The sequence below is a fragment of the Liolophura sinensis genome, chromosome 6 (genome assembly GCF_032854445.1).
Source record: "Liolophura sinensis isolate JHLJ2023 chromosome 6, CUHK_Ljap_v2, whole genome shotgun sequence".
Taxonomy (NCBI): domain Eukaryota; kingdom Metazoa; phylum Mollusca; class Polyplacophora; order Chitonida; family Chitonidae; genus Liolophura; species Liolophura sinensis.
The window spans coordinates 45505754-45529915 of record NC_088300.1 but is presented as its reverse complement, the minus strand read 5'-3'; the positions used below and the strand labels follow the sequence as shown (position 1 = coordinate 45529915).

Below are 24162 nucleotides of genomic sequence, written 5' to 3'. Positions count from 1 at the left end.
GTAAGTTTTATCTACTTTGTTTACGAAACAATTATCTTGATACGAAAACATGTTTGTTAACTTTGTGAGTAAGTCGCTTTCGGTCTTTTCACTCAAGTATCACCTTGGAGGAGCATACTACACACCCTGTCACAGTTTTCTATTCACACTTTATGTTAGATGACCCCAATCCTCCTAAACCATCAACTTGACCAGATTCTTCTACAGTAGACGCTTTTTTGAATATTTTTTGATTTTTTATCTTGTAAATACAATTTTGTGTTTAGTCCTAAGTTTTCATGACAGTTAAGCTTATGCTGCTCTGACTGTTAACTTTCACATTTAACTTTATCCAAAGAGCGATCAGTTTCACCAGAGGGAAGGCAAAAAGTACACGATTCCAGTGAGATTTCGAATGCAAAGACTGGCAAGGTAACTGACCAACCCACTGACCTATCGTCAGAGCTGTAACTCGCTCACAACCGTGCGACATGAATCTGATCTGACCACCTCAGCGATTCTATATATATCACAGGGAGACTCAAACTAACGTTTGACATAAATACATAGGCTTTAGTTGTTTAAAACACATTTTTATGCTCGTTTTATTGAAGAATATTAAATAATGTCTGAGAAAAAATAAAATTCCTCCGGCTCTCTTCTTTCTTCATATCACATTTGAACAATTATTGAACTCTTTGACCGTAATCCCCTCCTTCAAGTCACAGTTAGCCCAGACACGCAATGAAATGTACCGCGTGGCGAATGAAAACATTTACTTTGAACGAGATACTGTTTTTTTCCGTTATTTGACCACGTGAACCAATCAAATCCATTGATATTTAATGCAAATTCACACATAAAACACCTTGCCTCAGAAAGGTTCGGATAGCCTGGGAGGTATTCCTTCTCATGTGATAATCAGTGACTGTAATTGTGAAACTAACGTTGACGTGACACTGGTACTGCCCACAAATACACAATAAGTGATGACGCATAGATTACGTGCTTACGTGTATATCAGTTCTAGCACACTCCTTAGGATTACATAAGGCTGAGTGAATTGCGTGCATATGCTGAGCGCTATGTGACGTTGTGATAGCATACGGTGTAAATCGTCACCATAGAGATACACCATGATGTCACTAAGTGTGACCCTGGCGACACTGAGAAATGTTCGGAAGGACCAATGTCCATGAACGTCCAAGAATTAGGCATATGGGCATGTAAGTCCTAATCTTCCCAGGATATATGTCACACATATGTTAAGGCAAGAGCCTGATAAAACATGCACATTCGGTCCATCCCACAAAATCACATATTCAAGTTTCCGATCAGCCGCCAAGGACGGATGCAGCGGCGATGTTATCAAAGGGACGTCATTGCGTCAATCAACCAATGGCCTCGATATGAGATCAGTCAATGTCCACCTCTGTCATTTCAGGCATGATGGAGCGACGTCGGTGTGATCGGTTCGTACTCGCCTTTCTGTGATTACTGTCACGTCGGCCGTTCGACTGGCTCCCTGTACAAACATAAATGATTGTTCCGTACATTTTATTCCAATTTAATAAAACGGAAAACTACAGGCAATTTGGTCAACTTGAATACACAGCCATAGATAACAGCCATGCTCAAGGCGAAGGAAACCCATGACATTTCAACACAAGACGGATCAGTGTCATGTTGTCTTGAGTTTGGCAGTCTGAAGCAAAACAAGTATAAAATATTCCAAAGAACCTACAGAATGAAAATGATCACTTAAGCGTCATTAGTGTAATAATTTACCTGGAAACGAAACCTGTCTCAGAACCGGCAAAATATGGAGGCTCACTGAAGCTGTCGAAAGAAAATGCAAAACCATTCTCACCTCTCCTAGAGTTATTAGATGTATTTCCTGGCATCAAACTTTGGCGTCTCGGTGGCGGCGGTTTCTTAGTCACATTTTTTGGTGGCGTTTTCACCCGGATTGGGGACGACTGGGCAATTTCGTCAGTAAATATCACACTAATGCCTGTCGAATCACTTCCTGCACTCGAACCTAATGCAAAGTCCAAAAAGCATCAAGTGATTGTCCAAAAGGAATTTAATGGTATTGTATGCTAAATGTGGTACAACACAACATTTTTAGTAACTTTCGACTATTGACATTTAATGAATTGACATCACTGCATATTTTCACCTAATTCTACTTACGCCATGGTGCTAGACGCGTGGAATTTGCTAGTGTTTAAGCATTTACATGAACAGCTTCAATAAAACCCTAAATGAGATAAGTTGACAAAAGTATGTATTTCACCGGTTTCCTGTGACCATTTACCAGCTATCACACTGTCGTTGCTGCTCTAGTTTCGCTCGTTTGGCAAATAATCATTATTAACAGTCTGTCAACTATTCTTAAACAGATTTGTTTAATTTTATTTTTGGTTTGAAATGAAATACAGACAAAGAGGGAAACGTTAAACCTGTATTCCCTAATTTCAGTATACAAAAAAAAAATTAAACCGGATTGTCGATTTCATTTAATCATGATGTTTCATTTCATTTTAAATGTGATGACAAAACAGAATTTGAGTAATTCTGGACCAGCGAAGTCTAATACAAAGTAAATTGCAAGTAATATCACTGAATTTGTATTACCTAATTCTCTTTGTTGTAGTGCTAAGGGGCATGTAAGCTGTTAAGTTTTACACATTTGTACATGAACAGGTGGAGTAAATTGACAACAGACCAGATTTCACCATTTACGTGTTTATCAGCGGTTCTAGTTTTACTCTCCACGCTGTACATTTATTGTACATTTTATTGTGTGAAAGCCAGCTTGAGGGTGAGTAGTGTAAAATATAGGGAGAAGTTACTCCCTAATCCTAATTAAATAATACGCTGAGACATAAGTAAAAAATATTTTTTTTAAAGGCCAGCGTGAAGCAAATATCTATCAGCAAGCAATATTATAAAAACCCGTCACGGTGTTTGCTGCTTAACCCTCAGGAGGATATCATTCTTCTACATTGTTCGTCGACTTAGCTTTCCCAGAGGCATCAGTTAATCCTCAGTAGCATTGTACCATCAACATAGCAAGCCCAGCGCAAACATTCATCCTTCTGAACCACGGATTTAACTGCCAAAGTGATGACAGTTATTATTTCTTCTTTACACATATTTTCATCTAATCGAATGTATTTTCACCTTCCGTTACATCTACTCAACTTCCACAGTTGTATACATGCACAGGTTATTTTTTCGGGTTTATCGACTCAGTTACCGCAGTGATAGAAGCTATTATCCTAGGCTGTTATATCGATCGTTATATCGCATTAATCGCTTAAATAAAGTAGTGTCTAGTAAAATTACTACACAGGTGATCTAGTTCATGTAAGTTGGTTCCCAAAGTTTTCATTACAACACTAGGGCATTTCTTCCTGATGAAGGATATTCATAGAGGAGATAATGATTTCTGTTTATAAGCTGCATATTGAAAACCGAACGAATTTGGGGGGAATTGGTTTTATTTCGGGTGAATGTACCATTTCCTGACAGAAAGAAACGCTGTGCTTTAATAGTTTTTTTAGGGAAATGTCAACATCATTTCACAATTGTCAACGACCAACAAACCATCTTATTCTCGCCCATTGGCTGGGCTACTTGTCATTCTGAAAATGTTGATGACCAGATCCTACATGAATATAGTCACTTGTGTCTTATGTGTCTGATCTTGGACGTTTCCCTTGCTCACTGCTGCATTAGCCATGTTGTTTCGTCCACGTTATATAGGGAGAACGTTATTTTTCATAGTTAAAAAATTTATAGTAAATGTTGTGACACTGTAACTGCTATTCTGAATAAAAAGCCATAGAAAAGTTAATCTCAATTCTTTCACAAATCTGCTTTTGTTTTAGTTTTAAGTTGATTTTAATCTAGCTCCTTTAGCCCAAGGGTCAAACATGTTCTTTGGCATTTCATTCATAATTTCTTACCACAAAGGTATAAAAACCAAGAGTAAGCTTTCCTGTCCTCGAAGGACAGGGTAATGGCCTGGTCTGTGCTGATTTTCATAAATGTTGGAATGAAAGGTCATGGACACACAAGGTTCCGCTTTTCAAGCATAAGCTATATTTCAATGCCCTTTTCAAAGAATAAACCAGCAATAGTGAGAATCTGACAGTTTGTGCGTGTGTGCGCGTATGGTGGTACTTACTAGAGCGGATACCGCTGTCGAAACTACCCACAGCACTTTCTGAACTATCCTCTTTGCCCATGGATTTGAGTGACCCTATACTGCCCTGTGGTGATTGACCACCCTGGCTGTCAAAGCTCTCCCCAACAGCAGTCTGAGTCTTCAAGGCATCTGCCGCCCCCACCAGCACACGCCGCGGCTTCTTCGGTAACTTCAACCTAGCCTGAACATGTGAGTAGTAGAGGGTAAAGTTACTGACCACAACAGGGACTGGAAGGGCTAGCATCAAGACACCGCACAAGGCGCACATAGCACCGACCAGGTATCCCAGAGCAGTCCGTGGGTACATGTCCCCGTACCCCAGGGTGGTCATTGTCACAATAGCCCACCAGAAACCCCGCGGAATGTCCTTAAAAGAGTTTTTCTCGTGCTCGTCCACCTGCTCGACGAAATAGATTAAACAGGCGAATATCAAAACTCCGATAAATAAGACGAGAATTAGGAGCAGAAGCTCCTTGGCACTGGCCTTCACAGTATGTACAAGAACTTTAAGCCCGCTCACGTGACGGGTCAGTTTTAGGATACGGAAGATACGAATGAGGCGCATGGCCCTCAGGAACTGCACGCCGGTGGACTTTTTGAGAGAGTCATCGACAGAAATCGTCACGTAAAAGGGGATCACTGATAGAAAGTCCACCCAATTCAACGGCTGTTTGATGTATTCCAGTTTGCTTGGACTGAAGATAAACCTGATAGTCAATTCCAGTGTGAAGAATGATATGCAAATATACTCCATGACACTCAGATAGAGTTTTGGCTCTGACTCGTTGTTGATTTGGCTGACTGTCCAGTCTTCAGTCATGGTAGTGTTGGTATCAGTGGTTTCTCTGAACAAGATGTGAGTTTCCATACAAAATTCCGTGATTGAAAGGACCACAAAAACGACGGAGGCCAGGGCTAGAACCTAAAACACGAACAATCAGGGGTTCAGCCATTGTGCATATATAGTTAAATACGTAGAGCATAAAGAACATCACCAGACCAGCTACGATAGTGTGATAACTGTACTAAACAAAAGTAGTCGAAAGTACTGAATAATCAAACTAATAAGAGGACCGTGTTTAATTTTGATTTTTTGAAAAGTAAAGCAGCAGTAGGACATTTCCGACAATAAAATAATTCTTGTTAGAAAAAGGTAAAGCACTTTTTTCAGATCCAAAATGTATGCGTTTTAAGAAGGGTTAGATGACAAAGACCGTGGTAATCTGGATTTCTTTTCTTTCATTTCCACTTCTGTCTGATATTACATCATGCGCGAACACACGACGCCATTTTGCGTTGACGTTATTACTTGAGGTTTCTTTCAAAATCATGTACATGACAAAGATGTGCACGTCACACAATTGTACAGAAACTACCAAAGACTCTTAAATACATATTAAATGGTATTTCAGATGCAACGTATGTACTGTTCTGCAAATCATGCTTCGTATATAATTTAAAACATTTAGGCCATTTCCTTTGGGGCCTGTAGCATTATAACATTAACAGCGTAACCCATTTAGCCATTATTTCTGTGAATGAGCGCTTCACTTTCCCGTTACAGATTAAAGATGTGAATATGGCGAGCTGATCCTGATGATGGCAGTACATAGTGCAATGGAGTACACACAGGCGCAATCAATGATCCAATTACAGTTGAAAGAGGACTATTCAACCCTGATTATGCCTCCTTTTTGAGGTCACTTGTAACAAATATGCCATAACATGTAACATATTTCTCTTTGATTGATGAAAAATGAAAGCTCATCCTTTTGTGGAAAAAAAATGTCAAAATTTGGGATTGACAGATGAGGTGCTCAAGAAATGAATGAATGGGTGATTAGGTTTTGAAGCTACAATGACAGTATTTTAGCCAGTGTGTGAGTATGTTAGCACTGGGTAACAATTTTTCCTTCGGCAACAAGCAGGAAACCAATATAACGAATAAAAGTCAGTTAAAATTCGAAAATCACATAAAATATATTTAATATACTCTAACCTCAATCCCATTGTGTCACAGCAACGCTGTCAAATGAATGAAACGGTACAGTATAGTAGTATGTTTTTAGTTTCTAGTATGTTTTTAAAACCAGAGAACATAGTCTGTCTATTCTGTTTACCCTCTTCATTCTATTATTTATTTGCTATTTTACATGCAACTATTTATTTTGTCTGTATTGCATTAAAATCTTAGCAAGGGTAAATTAATGGTACTGATAAATCATTGTTCTCGTTCAACTAGAACATTTCTTGTATCTCTCCAATATCATTGAAAACTGTTGACTGCTTCGCTGTGCATGATTTCGTCCTGATTTTGTACTTTATTTACTTTTTTAATTCTTAGTTGGTGGTTTGTGTTAAACGTCGTTTTGGGAATTGGCCTTGCGATTATTGACCCGGAACGTCCATTTTTCTTAACGGCTCGTTATCTACGTCGACGCATAGATCTAAAATTATATCATATAGATTAAATAAAGTTAATTTCCCCAATTACACAAAATCTAATTTTTAGAAATCCAAATTGCGAATTCAGAAACGTATTCATGTATAATATTTTAATTAAACCTAGCAGAAAATTCCCGTGACATGACATGAATAAGCCTGTTAATTATGTAAATTACCAACTATAAAAGTACAGTATTGTCAGAATGTTAGAAACAAAGTATGATTATGCATATGTTCATATGTGCTGGTTTCCCCGGGGTTCTCTCCGATTTCCTCCCACCATAATGCTGGCCTCCATCTTATAAGTGAAATGTTCTTGAATAAATAAATAATTCAAATTGTATGTTAGGTTTTTTATTATTTCCATTACTTTGAATACAGAGAAAGGAAAGTATCAGAATAGGTGTTGATAATTTGGCTGGTTGATGAGGATGTAGTGTTGAGGTGAAATGTTTTCGTTACCTCAGCCGCCCGGGAAGAGTAAGGTTCTTCTACCAGAGTCCAAATCTTCGGCTGCCATTTTTCCCAAAGTGACATCCGCTTCGGTCCTTCGCCTTCCTGTATTCCAAACCTTTGTGCGATATCCTCGTCATCAAAGTCATCGTCTTGTTGATCTAAATCTCCACCGTCAAATTCTGCTAGAGTCTCTTGGGCCTCACGATGTGTGCTATAGGACATCCAGCAACACGGCTCAATCTGTTTTTCATCGATACCCCAAAACGCCAACTCTTCCTCAAACATGGGCCCGCACACATCATTCGGGGTGTGCAATTTCCCCGTCCGGTAGTAGTTTAGTATCATGCTGAACACGCCTGCGTGGCGGTCAAAAAAGTATTCCCCGGAGACTGGGTCATAATCCGGGTTGTGGGCTGAGGTCTCCGTTAGCCAGGAGAGCCGCGTGTCCGGAATGTTCTTCAGGGTAGATTTGTAAGTTTCAAACCGGTTCCCACCCACATTGATGACAACCCGGTTGTCGTGTCTACGCCCTGGCGCCATCGACAGTTTGGGCGCCAGGGAGTTTCGGGCATGCGTCGCCTCCTCCGAAGACATCTTGGCCTTTTTAAGTCCCCCTGTTCAGAAATATCCAAAGAAATCACATCTTCTTTAGGAGTTTAGGAAGGTTTGTGTTATCATATGGCGCTAGCACAAGAGTAAATAAGATACAGTTCGTTTAGTATAGTGTTTTCCGTATGGTGAAGCTTATCCCATTTCCAGTGGTAGATGTAATACAGGTCCTGAAAGGCTATGGGTGGAACACACTCTGCGCTCTGAATTCCGCGTTTTGAGACTAACAGGTGTATAAACAGTCAGAACTACCCAGAGAGCTGCGCAAACTATTGCTGTCCAACCAAAGATTTCCGGCCAATTAAATATTCATATGGTTACTTTTGGGCCAAAGCCCTCAGCGTCAACTGAAGCAACTAGGCATGTCCAATCTCGCCAAATAGCCGTGGAAACGAACAGGTGCTCCAAACAGCCAGCTCGACAAGCATTGATTGATGATGCTTGCTCCATAGATAAGCTCCAACTTGAGTATAAATTAGTTTTCTAGAAGTAACAATGATAGTATGTGCAAACCAAAGCTTTCGATATGGGAAAGTAGCTCAACGAGAAGAAGCGGAATCAGCCAATAAAACAACGTGATTTGTTTACCCAACTGCCTTACATATCAATGTCAGACAAAAATCTTCTAAAAAGACTGGTAGAATTACTGTTGGTATAGCACTCGAATACCTTTTCGTTATCTCTTTGAGCAGGATCTGGACGATTATTTCCTCGTCAGTAAGTGTACGGCGAGGTTGCTATCTTATTGCTCTACGTGCAGTTTTGTACAGGTTAAACATAATACACATGCGTTATATCCTTGAACTTAACCACCACATAGAATAACATGTTTACAGTATATCGGGGTTATCAACCTTCATGAAGGATAGGGAGGTGACTCTGGGTTCTTCTTTTTCTTTTACCTAAACAAGAAGATAACAGAACTTATTGATCATCAGTAATCATGATCATTAATAATCAACATTTTCCAGGTTTTCCGCCGTTTTGCAATTTTTTTTTAACAAGAATACGTTTAGTGGCACACTGGAGTCGCTTAGTAGAACGGTACATTTATACAACATGTTTAAAAGCTTGGCCATTTGGTAGCTGGTAACCTTACTTGCATTTATGTAATATAACGTACTTAACCAGTGCATCTGTATTTCTGTCTACACCATCTCCCTCCAAGAGTATATTATTCAGAAAGTCTGACACTGCTTTGTTCATGCACTTTCAGGCACAGACTACTAAATATGGATCATTAAATGCAGGATTTTCTCTTCTCTCCCGTAAAGGGAACTGGTTTCATCTTTTACTACGGTTCTGACAAAAAAAGTATTTGTTGTCAGAATTATTACAGTAATCCAACACAGTAACAATTCAAGTTTAGCATCGAAAGTAAAGTTAAAAGACAGTTTGTGTATTAAATTCCATTTGTTTTGGTAAAAATGCATTTACCTTTCCTGTTTTCATTGATTTTTTTGTTATCGTTCAGGCTGCACATTATTGGGATAGACACTGGATAGGGCTATAGGAAATAATAGAAATTTCTTAATTACAAGGCATGAACAGACATATTGATACAACATTTCACAACAGTGAACGCACCCATCAAAAATTTCTCGTTAAACTAACCTTCTGTTTAAGGTTGAGAAAGGATACGTCCATCGTTAGTTACATTAGTGACATTTATGATAACCTGGTCATGGAAAGCAGGCTATTTACCACATTATCAAAATCATGGATACATACTGACTGCAATAATGCTGGAAAGAATTCATCTTATGCAAATAACACATTCTTTCATGTGAAAGTCGAACAGAATTACATACTTCTTTCCTGATTTCTTATTTTGTATCCTCATTCAGAAAGGTAAGAAAATAAATTCAGACAATGAGGTATTAAATACATGTAGAAAGTTTCAGACATTGTTTTAAATAAATATAATATTGTCACTTCTCATTTTAGAAGATTACTAAATGTAATACATTTACTAACATAAATTGCGTTGTACAAATTTTTTACCATTCCTTCTTCCGCACCTGTTTTTCTTTTCCAACTTGTACCTCAAAGACCATTCACATGTCACTCCTTTTTACATCACAGGTCAACGCGTCAATTCCGGCATTTGTATACCACTCTTAAACGATATAAAGGATACTTATCCATAACAGCCACCAAGGATACCTATCCACAATAGTCCACAAGGATAACTATCCATAATAGCCAACAGGGATATCTATCCATAATAAACCACAAGGATAACTATCAATAATAGCCAACAAGGATACCTATCCATAATAGCCAACAAGGATACCTATCCACAATAGCCAACAAGAAGGTTGGACGGCAATGTCACGACACAGATTCCACTGCGCATGTTTATATACCATAAAAAACCATCACCCAAGTCCTCAGACGCCGGTTAGAGCCAACAGACCCCGGCTGAGGGATGAACTGTCCTCAGTGTCTCGAGGAGGTTTGATGAAGCTTACTTAGTGTTAAGCTGCCCTTAGTTGAGTGCACTTTATATCTCTACCACATACGTTTCCATTCTAGTTAAGGGTTTATTTACCTAAATGAGCATCATGGAACCGGACCCTGGTCCCTTTTCATTGTCACATATGGATATTAATCAGACGTGATGATAATTGTGGACCAGCCACGTCTAATAAATTACAATAAACGTGACTGTATGTTTGTCTAGGGGACGTGTAAGTTGCTAAGCATTTACATAAACAGTTAGAATAAAACCCTAACTGAGGTAAATTAACAAGAGACCGACATTCCCGGACTGTTTGAGACCATTTCCAAACTCTCACGCTGTCGTTGCTGCACTGGTTTTTCTCTCCATGTTGTATTTTTAATTTATATTATTACACAAAGTTCCCAGAACACCTCATTGGTCCCTCTGCGGCTGTGTATATGGATTCCTAGGCGCCTGCTTATACCACAAAGGCAACCAACTGTTCACCCTATTTGTCTGTTAGCGTAAGTTTAAATTTGTGCTTAGTCTAATCAGAAGAAATATTTATGCGTTTTGCTGTGTAAGGAATCTATAAGTGCATATGCTGTCTTTATGACACATCATGATATGATAGACCGCTCGTCTAATATTATTCACGTGCTCTGTTAACGAGCCCTTACACATATTCGCCATGAAATCTTTAATGGTGTTATTTCATTGGGTGAATGCCACAATTTGCCGGTGACAGATAACAAAGTAGATAACAAAGACAATTTCGCTTTGCATTTTTTGCATTTATAACTGATTTTGGTACACAAAAAAATGAATGCCACATCGGCATTATTTCAGTCATATCGTGGCGAGGTACACAAAACGGCATTTTGAACGGCATTGATGGCAGGGTTAATGCAAAAACTAGAATCAATGCAATTTAGAAATTTTGTTTGCATTACGCACCGCCTGAGAAATATATAATAGCAGAACACATTGATTTTAGATGAATTTGTAGTGCCTTCCGAGTCAATACTATGCTGATCAAATAAAAACTTTTTCCTCCTTCATTAACTAGAGACGGAATATCCAGAGTTCCATAGTTTATGTCACGCTGAACATATTAGAAACGGCTTTTCGACCGACTACACATGCACGATTTATACAATGGGGCCTAAGATTTGCCTCTGAAGTGACAAATGTTGGGGCACTGATTAGATAATATTACTGCCACACACCGACAATATGGGTTGGTCACACACTATACGTTACTGTACACTTATTTTGTTCGACGTCCAAAATAGCAGAATTTTGTGTGTATTGGAAGTATCCATAACCCGGGATAACTACTTACACCCCTAGAGGTTACCAAGGCTTCTTGGCTGGTTGAATTTTTTTATGTTATAGAGCAGTGTTCAGGCTTTACGTGGTGGTATTGCATATCGTGTCTGGCGAATGCTTGGTGATACATATTTTAGGGAATTAACGGTGACAAATTTGTTACATAAAACGTAATGAAAATCGATGTGCCAGTGTACCCTATATGTCGTTTCGCCAGGGGACTTAACTCTAGCTTGGGAAGCGTCAGCTGCAAAGAAGGAGTGGCACAGACGACACTGATCGATACCTGCCATCCTATAGATAAGGAAGAATCAACATCTACCTTCCACAGCAAAAAATCGTTCTCACTTTCTTAATTAGCAGGAATGTCCCATTTTCCGCAACCTTATACAGTAAAAAAAACTTTACACTGAACGTATCCATGGAAATGAACGAGCATCCAGTGTGTTTCTCAGATGGGTCCACTTTACTGAAGACATCAAAGACAGCTTCCGACAGAAGAAGCTTTGTCAACAGGACACAATATTTGCTGTATTGAATTCCAACATTTCCCAGATAGTGACGTTGTGGCAACTCGTCTAGAAATGTCTCCAAGAGAGGTACGTCATCAGCGGAGTGTATTTAGGTCTACAAGGTGATAAATTAGGCAGCGTTAGTGTTTTCTGAGTGCTTTTATGCATTTTTTGTATCTTTTGATCCTGTAGAATACAGGCAGTGCTGTTTATTGAGTCAATAAAATGACATTTTGACGGTTTTTAATCAACATCATCGTACGGAAAGAAATAATTTTTTTTATCTCTGATGGCTCAGACTGCAGGAGATGAAACTAAACAGGAAGTCATTAGACTGCAATCAAAAGAATGCCATGGGCCCATGTAGTATATACATTGTCTATGGTTTTATAGGATGTTCATGTTAGTCATCGCTTAAGCGGTGCTAACTGAGTGTGCGTAATCTGACTGTCGGTTACCCACTTACCTGACACTTACCTGATTATGGTCAGTTGTAAAGTACAACTTCTAGAAAATGTAAACGGCAATGAACAGCCATATACGTGTCTTGCTATCACACCTGTATAACATGTTATTAACCATGTCTCCTCGATTTGTGACAATGAGACTGAATAAAAATATCGGAATGTAGGAAGATAGTAAATTAGAAATTTGGCTGTTATGCCTACTAGGAAGAGATTGTAGTCTATTTGAAATGCAACAAAGAAAAGAAGAACATGTGAAGGGCTTGTTTATTTTAATGTCTATATTCTTCATACTCGGAACTGCTGTACTGATTATAACTGTATCAAATTCCCCCTTGTTTTTGGTGGCTTCAGTGACGTCATGTGTTCGAATCCAGCCTTCAGTCAGTTTTCTCTATTCATAAACCTGACCAACATCATGCATGTAAAAGTGACCAACATCATGCATGTAAAAATTATCGATGTTGTCCTACACTTAGACACCTCGCCATTTGAATGACAAATGTTAAAGCACCAAAAAATGTAAAAAAAAAAAAAAAAAAAAAAAAAGAAAGAAAAAAAAAGCCTACCGACTGATATATATTGCAAGCCGTTTCGGCCAAACTGAGATATCTTGCATTCATTTCTCGACAGACCCATCGACAGACCGGCCATTAAATAAGAAACTTTATAGGTGCTTATAGCAGTGCAAATTCATGTTTGTTGTTTTTAACACCAAATATATAAATCAAAATCAACTACAAATAATCATATCACAGTGTAATTTACTTGTGTGAACAAACTAAAGCTAAACTGACTGTATATTATTTAAGGCGCCTGAAAGAATAGATCTAATTACATTTTATAAAGCCATAATCATTTAGTCAGAAGCCAGCACAATGGCTGGTTTGTTGCATGGGCGCAAAACTATGTTTCTGAGTATTTTAGATACATAAGAAAAAACTTAATTGTAAGAAACACAAAAAACATTCTGTGTAACATATACTAAGCACATATTACAAGTGCATGTACACATGGAATGTTTGAAATATTCATTGCATGCAAGTAAAACTAAAAACGCCTAGTAATTTCCACCTTAAAACTTCTACATATATTTAGAAATCTTAAGTGCAAACAAAAACGGAGGTTGATTTATTTTTTCATCACTTTACTCAATGGGCTATTTCATTGCCTTTAACTATCTATGGCAGTTCACTAAACTTTACATTTGTAGTACTGCATGTACTGCAAGTACAGCGATGACAGAGTTTACTGTGTTAATATAACAGCCAGCTAATCGGCTTATCACTTTAGCCAGTCCATATGACACGGACTGGATGCTCACGTATGGGCGAGTGGCATTACTCCTGTCTGCGAAGGCAGATAACTTAAGGAATTCGTCAAGACATTCAGATGTATACACAGTTGTCTCTCTTGGATCGTATGTCACTGTGCACAGGTACGTTTGTACACAGCCATATTGAACAGGTAACAGAGAAGAGATAGTGATCAAACGAATAACTTTTGATGGTTAATATAACAAAAAAGGAGCAAAAATTTCTAAACAGTTAATATTCATGAGGGCGCTTAAATTGTCACAGTTTTCGGGTTAGTGTACCTTTCTCAACGAAAGATAGAGGGAAGTGCGAGTGGTTACACATAATGTAAACGTTTGAGTGGCATTCTGAGTGTCTTCTGGATATGAAAGAAGCTAAAATGTTACTTTCCTTCTTTCCCTCAGTTAACATTTTTCCCTAAGTTTTAACAATACCTGAAAAGCTACTTTTATGCTTGGGCATTATTTTACTGTAAGCATGAGCTCTCCATTTCCTAAAAGTGCATTTATACAGCAACATTATAGGTTAATGTCTAAACGCTGCTCTAAAGAGTAACTAGGGTGGGCGAGTCACCTGGGCAAGTGATGTTTCGAATCTAGCATCTGAAGGAAAATTTTAAAACGTTCCCAGCCTTCAATGTCCTCGGAATCTTAATGACAAGGAGATGTTCGTGAAAAAGCCATTGACGACTATTTATTAGGCTTGTTATATATGTTTATTTATTTGATTGGTATTTTACGCCGTACTCAAGAATATTTCACTTATACGACGGCGGCCAGCATTATGGTGGGAGGAAACCGGGCAGAGCCCGGGGGAAACCCACGACTATCCGCAGGTTGCTGGTAGACCTTCCCACGTACGGCCGGAGAGGAAGCCAGCGTGAGCTGGACTTGAACTCACAGCGACCACATTGGTGAGAGATTCATTAACAAAGACAATTTCAAAGGCTAGCGCGCTAACCAACTGATCCACGGAGACCCGTTATATACGATACAAGTTGATGGTTTTGGCATATAGGTGATTTTATTGGTAAAATAGGAAAGCAAGTATTGCGACTGAAACCTATTTGTGATTTGAAACTGAGGTAAAAAAAAACTTTAGACCGTACTCAAGAACATTTCACTTATACGACGGCGGCCAGCATTATGGTGGGAGGAAACCGAACAGAGCCTGAGAGAAACTCACAACCATCTGCACGTTGCTGGAAGACCTCCAACTCCTGACGGTTGAGGAAGAACTCAGAGCGATCGCATCGGTGATAGGCTCCTGTGTCATTGCGCAGCACCAGCACGCTAACCACTCGGCCTCGGTTGTCCCGATAGAAGATTATGATTAGTTCGAATGATGTCTGGCGTGAGTGAACCACGTACGGAATGTTGACCATTGTTATTGTTTACACTCAAAGACACTCGAAGGATTAGGACAAATGTTTTGAATTTCTTTGTTGATTGTTGCTTAACGTTATAATTAACATTTTTTGACTTACATATACACGATGGCGGTCAGTTTTACAAGTGAATGAAAACGGAGTTCTCGGTACTAGTGGTAAAAGACCGACCTTTGGCTCCCTACTTGCGAATTTTCCAACATGTGGTGTACTGATATGCGCAGCATCTGGTGGAAGACATTTGTGTCATAGTGCACGATTTTGAACGAACGTTGCGTAAACATCCATACTAACGTTGTTGCCCTCTTCTTGTCACTATGGCCTAACAAGCAAAGAGAAGGAGAATGTATAGAAATTTCCTGTCCAAGTGCTACATTTGTCTTGCATAATTTTCTGTCATTATCATTCAATGCTTCCATTAAAGGCTTCATATATCATATGTATTTTTCGTTTTATCAGTATAAATAAAGCAACTGACAATTAATCAGCACATGAATGAAAAAAGTCAATGACCTCAGCATTCATTAGTCGAAATGTTGTGTTCCGAATTGTCGCTTTTTGGATTTGGGTTCCGTCGCCGCGTGGTACGATGTCGTTGATTCGCCCTCTTGACTTATCTATAAAAATCAAAATTTTTGTGAAAATACCTTGCATTTGTGATCTGGGAGAATGTTCAGAATCACCACTGAACCCTGCCAAAAAATCCTAAAAAGTTCGAAGCCAAACTTCGAGAAATCTGTTTCATAAACAGAATTAGCATCACAATGTCTCGAACAGAAATGTTGATGAAAGCTAGATACTTGAAAGGAGAAACTAGTGAACAGTTTTTCATGAAATCGGAATGACGTGATGTGTTGTGCGTCAAACCCGTTATGTAACCCATAACGGTGTATCTTTGTAAAATATACAAAGTCAGTAAACAAGTTCCGATACAAAAGTCCCAGCCACATTACTTCATATAAGATAAACTGGGGTAATAGATACAAACATAGATATCATAGAATGAAATTAAGTAACTGAATGAAATTGAAGTTAGAATGTGTCCCAGTCACACTACTTCATATAAACATGGCGTTAATATTCAAATCGCGCCATGTTTGTACAACTGCCTACCTAAACAGGGGTAATAGATACAAACATAGATCTGCTGCAAGATCACAGAATGAAATTAATGATCGATATCTTTGACAAAATTTTGACTAGAGCCGTTTGGTTCTTTGAGATATTTTTCTGCATAACCTAAAGAGTTTCATATGTACTGTTTAGATACCTATTTAGTTCATTCGCCCGGAATATGCAATCTTTGGTAATACGCCTTGTCGACATCAATGAAAACCTCTATTTCTCTTTATGTGGCTAAGTTCTAATTCATGTTTTCATAATTTTTTACTGCTTTTTTGAACATTCGTTTGGATTAATTGATTGAATGAATGATTTGTGTCTGACGCCTTACCCAAGAATGTTTCACTTACATGATGGCGGCCAGGTTTGTGGGTGGAGGAAGCGGTAGTTCAGAAAAACCGTGGACCTGCGACTCGTATCTGACCTCCCCAACATGAGGTCGGGGTCGATCCAGTTAGAGTTGATCCACGTTGATCCACCAGTGTATAAGCATATTTTGATGATTACATTACCAAACACTTTAAGGAAAATTATGAATATTAACTACACTAGGCTATTATAAAAGATAACACCATAAAACTGTTCCTAAAGGAATTCTTTTGGTTTCACACCTTACTCTGTTGATGGCGATAGGTTGTCGCCGCAACGTCAGTAAATAATATACATTGTCCCGTAGAACAGTTTTATAGTGTTATCTTTTATAGTATACTATCCTGGAATTCTGAAAATCTACATTCCTATATACACTAGGCTATAATATCATATTCATTTGGCTAATTGTTGTTGAGTTTTATGAAGTGAGATTGATCCATTCTTCAAACTTTAAGCGCTGCTATGACATAAAACGTTGCGCCGCACATTCACCCTATTTACTGACAATCAACCGTGGAGGGATTTGTATCGTATAACGGTACCTTATCAGCATCTTTTGTATTTATTGTATAATTACGCCAGAATGTAAGCAAAAAAAAAACATTTTCTGGAAAAGTGTTTAAGAATCTTCCATGTGATAATGATGTGATGAAAATAAAGAACAATTCTCAAATATTGAAAGTTTTTATGTATGAACTTAAAAGCCATGGTCAGCCATCTTAATCAATAATCGCAACAATTCTTGAATTTCAATCAGCTAATGACTTGCGCCTGCAAACGTATTGTAGATCAACAAACGTTTCACGTTTCGTAGGAGTGTTACAATAATCTACTAAATAGTGTCAATACACGCTTATTCTGTGATTAATGTTTATCTGCCTTATCAGTTATATGACCTCCTTCATGTTAACTAGGTATCTCGGGCATGTGTCGGTTTACTGTCATTCCTGAGCTTTTCACAAGCACGTGGCCTGCTGGGATTCTTCAAAGACAAAAAAGTTCGGATCATTTATCACAGTTACAGAGCTGATTTCCATGTGAAATTAGCCGATTTCGGCTGACTTGTCATTCAATAAAAAGTGCGTCCGTGACAAATCCCGTCAAGAGTGACCGGGATTAAACGTTATCCTGCTAGCGCTAGCAGCCAGGGGGAGCTTAGCGCTCGTATGTACAGATTATGTCAACTATGCACGAGAACTCCCATACTGCGAAGTTCGTCGTCGCAAAGGCTCTTCTGGAAGGTTCGATAATGGATGCCATATAATTCTATTTCAATCTTTTGTTATCAAGTCATTGTAAGACGTCTCTCCTTACAGATAGAGGAAAAACGGACAAACTCTATTCAAAACTGATACAGAAAAATACAAAAAAAAAAGAAATCTATTGAAAGTGAAATGATAGACACGGGCTTAAAAACAAACAACAATAGATTCCTTTGGCCATCATAAAGGTTATGGGTCATCTGATTCATTTCTAACTGGATAGATATTCCAACGTACATGTTGATCTTGTGTCAATACGAATGGGAAATAATGTATAGAGCTTGATATACCTTAAAATGATCAATTCTGTCCATTCACCAGCTGCAGAGAGAAGTTTATGGTGATGAGTTGCTAACTACACCAGACACATCTGGATGTTAGCTTTCCATTAACTCATCAAATTACAAATACGTCAGGGATAAGGTACAAATTAAAATTTAATTTGTGCCTAAAGGAATGTGGCCTTCTAAACATCTGTTTAGCAGCACGATAGATTTCATTTCGATCTCCCCGCAGTATGCACGACAATAATATACGAACATAACCGGGTTATGTATATGGTTTCAATTTATTCACAAAAATTGTCTTTTCTTAGATTTACATGTGACCAATTCAATGTGATAGAAGCTGTTTATCAGTAGTTTAAGGTTTGAATTTGCTGTTTTAAGAGACCTGTGTGACTTATGTGGGATATATAACGTAGCTTACCTGGGATCTGTTACGTCTCATGTGTTGCATGATATCACTAACGAACACACATAAATAAATTTTATCGATACTTTACTTGGGTATATGCATACATGATTTGTGGGCAGCAGATTTATTTATTTATATAAGTCATTGATGTAGCCGTAATGTTATGCTCATCTGACACACAGTCCGGCGGTTAGAATTTAATGGCGCTTAAAACCGACATTAAAGGCCAGAAATACAACAACCTTTAACCAAAATCCAGGTTTTATTTATTATATACTGTACAAACTCAAGAAATTTTGACTTACACGATTGTGGTCGGTTTTATAGATTCTAGAAACTAAAGTGAATGCATGGGGTAAACCATCGACCTTGAACAAGTTACTGACAATCTTTTCCAGGTGCATGTGACATGTAAGAATACGCACATAGTATTGGAGGACGACAGATGGTTCCCAACAAATATTAGACTGGACAAACTCCCATCATCACCAAGGCCCACCAGCCGAGGAGGGAGGGATATCCATTTTTTTTTTTGGTTTCAACTCAAACCTCGTATGTCCTAAGCAAGTACCTAAACCATTCGGCCACGATTGGTTCCTTCAAAACCTTGACGGTTGGCTGCCCGAAAACCCTGACGGTTGGCTCTCGCAAAACATTGACGGTTGACTCCTCAAAACCTTGGAGGTTGGCTCCCCCGAAGCCTTGACGGGCTTATTTGTGTGTCCAATATGTAGTTTTTTATGGGACACGCCGGACTCGTCGACTCATTTGACTATTTCATTCATATGTAAATAGAAAGGATACTATGTATAGCATTTCGCTGTATGTCATAATTCCCAAACCCATGACGACGGATAAGGTTTAAGAGTGTTTGCGTAGAATGGAGAATCTTGGAATGGCTGCATGCTAATATCTTGTAATCCCTCTTGGAGAATATTATTTTATAATGTGGTTATGTTTGTATGATCTAAGTGCATCCATACTGAAAATCGATGTGAGCTTTACTAGATTTGGTAGTAATTGTATCCCCTTTTTTCGCCCTATATCGGGTTGCTCAACACGCAGTAGTACGTGAAATGGTTGATTGTGAATGTTATCTGTGTTACATATTGTGAATGATTATTATCACGAATGGTGGGTGTGTCCCTAACCGGTCGGTAAATTGTGTTGTCTTATCAGGTGGATGTCTTAGTTACAGATTTGTTTTTATTTAGTCGTATACAGTGCATGGATGCATGTTTGATGCAGCTAGGTATTGGCTTTTGTCGTTTCGGACGCGTGGCCCGGTTACAGTTGTGTTGTATCAGCCCTTATGTACAGACGAGTTGCTACGAGAATGCCTGTTGCTATTCAGGAATTGGTTTTAATGCTTGATGCTTGGGTTTTAACCTTGTACTTAACAACTTTTCAGTCATATGACGACGAGGAGTTATTAGGTGTGTGTACATATCCTGCGTTTTCTTAATTGTGGCAGAGCGAGTCCATGCCGCCAAAGTGCTGCCTCCACTGAAGTATCATGCCGAAGGCACGAGATATAACAACAACCCAGTCACATCATACTGACACCGGGCCAAGTTTCCTTGTTCTAACCTTTCCGTGTTGAACCAAAACCCAGTAACAAGTACCATTTAAAAAGTCTTGAAATTGTTCTATCTTACGCTAATATACATATGTATTGTTGATGGAGTCTTCTCAGTTCGTGTTCGGTTGTATAAAACATAAACGCGAAGCCTTGGTGTTTGAAATTGTCTTCTATTATCAGTTTTATACGCCTTTACTATGATACACTGTTTACACCCGTCGTGGCAGTGACTGATATCAGTAAGGGCGGCCTCAGAGTGATTACAGGGTGATGATAGTACTGTGAGAACTGATGACTTGCTCTCTTTGTGCCGCACGAAGAGTAATGGCCACTTTAAAGGAACTCTGATAGCTAAGGCGGCTCTAACTTGTTATGTGAACGACAAGCTACACCGAATCTTGCGTGATGAAGATGCATGGCCTTTTGCCTAACCTACTTAACGCCGTCTTTCTGGATTGTGACGGTTCCAGGGGCTTCATGTGCCCTATAGTTTCTGGGTCGCTCCCACAGGGACATCTTCCACATTTAGCTTGGGTGCAAATCGTGTTGTGGCAAAACAGTCGATTCAACATCTTATCAAACTGTATCTTAGTCTTAAAGAGCAAGAAAGGCTTTTTGCCCTGTCAGTTTCTTTGTCACTCGCACAGAGACAGCTTTCCCTTTGGATGCCAAACTGTGGGTTACCATTCAAATAAGCGCCCTCGTCCATTTTTTACCATTAACAAAGTGTCTAAGTCACATAGAAAAGAGCACGGATTGCCCTCCCCGTCTAATAGTGTTGCTTACACAGGGTCAGTTTTCTCCACCCCTCTTGGATGCCAAACTTACAGTGGCTTATAGTGATTAAGCTCTGTCGTCCATTTTTTCACTAATAAAACTGTACCTAAATCTTAGGGCAAGTGGCAAGAAGACCTCTTTGAAGTCTCTTTTTCCATGACAATGTCACAGGAACAGATTTTTCATTCTCCCCATAAGTGGCAAACTACCAGTGGTTTACATGACGATTTTCACCAATCAAACTGTATCTGTCTGGGGGGGGGGGGGGGGAGGTGAGAAGAAGATGATCTTGAGTTAATCGAGTTAATTTGTCTTATGAAAAAAAAATATATAAAAATATATATAAAAATATAAAAAATACGATATTCAAAGAGAAGAAAGGCGTAGTGGATCAAAAATGGTTTTTGGCTATAGAACTTAAGGTTTTGTAAATCTGCAGCTGTGTCTCTGACACCGTGCCCACTAAGGAATTGTACTTTGGCGAGGTTTTATCCCAAACACTTGCTGAATACAGAGCGCCTTGTCATTTGTTTAGCCAGACAGTTAATATCGATGGGTGAAGTTTACACCTGGGTCCATCAACCGTCTTCATCTTCAACCCTATATCTGCTGATGATTTCTTTGTATTCAACAAGGCCAGATAAGCAGCAGGCAGGTGGCTATAGATTGAACCACAGACTTGCATTGTCAGCGCTAGCGCTCAATTGCTGTTATCATCTTCCCAATGGTGCAATGCTCAGTACAGATGGCCTATCGCTTTAGAAGTGAAACTTTTCTTGTCTTTTGACAGCGATAAGTTGAAGTCATCGCGAAAGAGATTCCTTTGTGGCGGTTGTTTTCAGTAAAGAACCCTTAGGAGGATTGACCGGGTTCGTTATGTGATGGTGGTTTGCCCCCTTATCTCTCCACCGGCCGATACTCTAGTGTATACGGAATGAACCACAGACAGGGCGAAGATGAACAAAATGACAGCGCGGCCTCTTGAAGATGTCACGGGACACGATCTAGTGCTTCACACAGGAGGAGTGCTTAAACATGGAGCATACCCACATCAAGGGGAGAGCGCTAAGAAACGTTCCAGTACTTATATGGGGTCGATTAAGCCGTACCGAGGACGTTAACGCAAGCTTCATCTGAAATCATCACGCATACTGTTCAAAGCAGCGATCAGATATACCCGACAACAATTCATTCAATTGATTCCTCTCTCCAACCAATGCGGTTCAAGACTTTTTCTTCGTTCGCACGTGGGGAGGTCTGTCATCCACTTAAGGAAGATCACGGGTCTCCCTTGAGACACTGCCAAGTTTCTTACCACCATAATGCTCGCCGCCATCGTACAAGTAAAATATTCTTCAGTACGGCGTAAAACACGAATCAAATAAATAAATCAGTTCCCCTCAGTTACTCTCAGTTCCTTTGTTAATTCCTCATTCTCTTAGCCTGTCACTCACTGACAATCTGTTTTGCTACTCACCTAACAACTCGCAACTTAGTGGTTTAACCATTAGGGAAACACCAAGTCGATGGCCAGCCCAGTAAACTGGTACATTAGTCAGTAACACTGTTAACTCGGTCGGTAAGTGTTATGGGTTGTTTTTGGAAATGGATCTTGCTATAATCGACTTGGAACTTCCAGTTCACGATCTACGAGTGGTGGGCTTACATCGGCAATTGTTTTGTGTTAATCATGTAGTCAGTCATTTATTTATTCATTTATTTATTTGATAAGCTGTATTCAGGAATTTCACGACGGCGGTCATACAATATGGTGGGAGAAAACCGGTCAATGGAGTCCATTGCTCTCAGTCCATTACTGAATTCGACGAGCATTCAGTCGGTCTTTTCCCCTTTATTATCCCGTCACCATCTGATCTACATGTACACTAGAAAACGTTTTCTATATATTAGGGCTACCTTCTTACAACCTCAGTTTTTTTCTGCAAAGGCGTAACCTGAGAAATGGGAAAAGCAGTGGCTTTTCAATTGTTGTAAAGAGGCCTTGGTCGTGCGTTTAGTCTCATCGCCACGCATAGCTTCCTAGAAGCGGTCTGTAATGATATCACTTGTGCCGTTTGGCGTCAAGGACTATTAGTGTGGTAATCCTGGGCTCATCGATCAGCAGGTGTGCAGGCCCGATAACCCGCGCAATCTTGACTCTCCATATACGTAGCACATCTATAAGCGCACCGCCTGATTCCTCACCCTGGTATACGAATACAAAGGGGAACAGACACGGTCTTCACCTGACTTACAGATAATAATGCTGTCTTCTGGACCTCTGTAGAAAAGGAGTACTTGCCGAAATTGTTTACGGGAGAGTAATATGGTGTTATATATTGGGCAAATACATTCCAGCTGAAACACAAGTTTTCATTGGTGGAATAAAGTCTCGCGCTCCTTTAATATTCATGGTATATATTCAATACTAATGCCCTTAAAATGGAAATGTGCATTAAGATACTGGTTAATGTACATGTATTTAGAGAAACATTATAACCGAAACAATTCAACATTAACATGTATACACTGTCTACAGCGTTTTTTTTTCAGACGGAAACCGTATTTTATAAGATCCTGTCAGCGAATGGACGAACGTTGTCTCACATAAAGTAGGTAAAGGACAACATTCCTTAATCCATGACGGTTGAAAGACAAGAACTGATTCCCGAAATTGTGCCATTGTCCTTCGAGGTAAATTATGGCATGCACCTGCAAATTTCATTCTGTGTTTTGGGTATCACTGGTGACTCCTTACACACTTTGAACAACAATTGTGGTGGACCACAAAGCCTCTCTATAAAATTGACTCCTATGTTTTAAGTATGACTTGAGTCATACTCCTATGTTTTAATGTTGATGAATCTCAACGCGTCATTACACAGCTGACTGGGTACCACACTGCTTAGCCATAAAGCCGACAATGTTAGGCTTCATTACAAAGTTGATAATATGTGTTGGATTTTTGGTGGATTATAATGCTTCTTTACAATGAAGCAATTCAGGTGAAATGTCATGTTAAGTTACATACTTGATTCCATGTTTATGCTTAAAAACAATTCTTGCATAAGCATATAAATCGTTGGATAGATACAGCTTACCTTACCTGGAATATCACCCCCATATCGTGGAAAGATCCATACTCAGAAGAAAAAGGGCAATAGAACAAAAAGAACACCACATCTC

The 24162-nt window shown here is 39.1% G+C and overlaps 1 protein-coding gene across 1 annotated transcript; it reads right to left on the bottom strand.

Moving 5' to 3' along the window:
• Window positions 1–1394: 1394 nt before the first annotated feature.
• On the bottom strand, window positions 1395–15162 carry LOC135467256 (potassium voltage-gated channel protein Shaw-like). Its single transcript, XM_064745022.1, has 5 exons — window positions 14964–15162; window positions 7106–7713; window positions 4178–5120; window positions 1850–2020; window positions 1395–1504 (listed from the first exon to the last, which is right to left on the bottom strand). The coding sequence occupies exons 1-5, from the start codon at window positions 15160–15162 to the stop codon at window positions 1395–1397; spliced, it is 2031 nt and encodes a 676-aa protein (XP_064601092.1).
• Between the last annotated feature and the right edge of the window lie 9000 nt (window positions 15163–24162).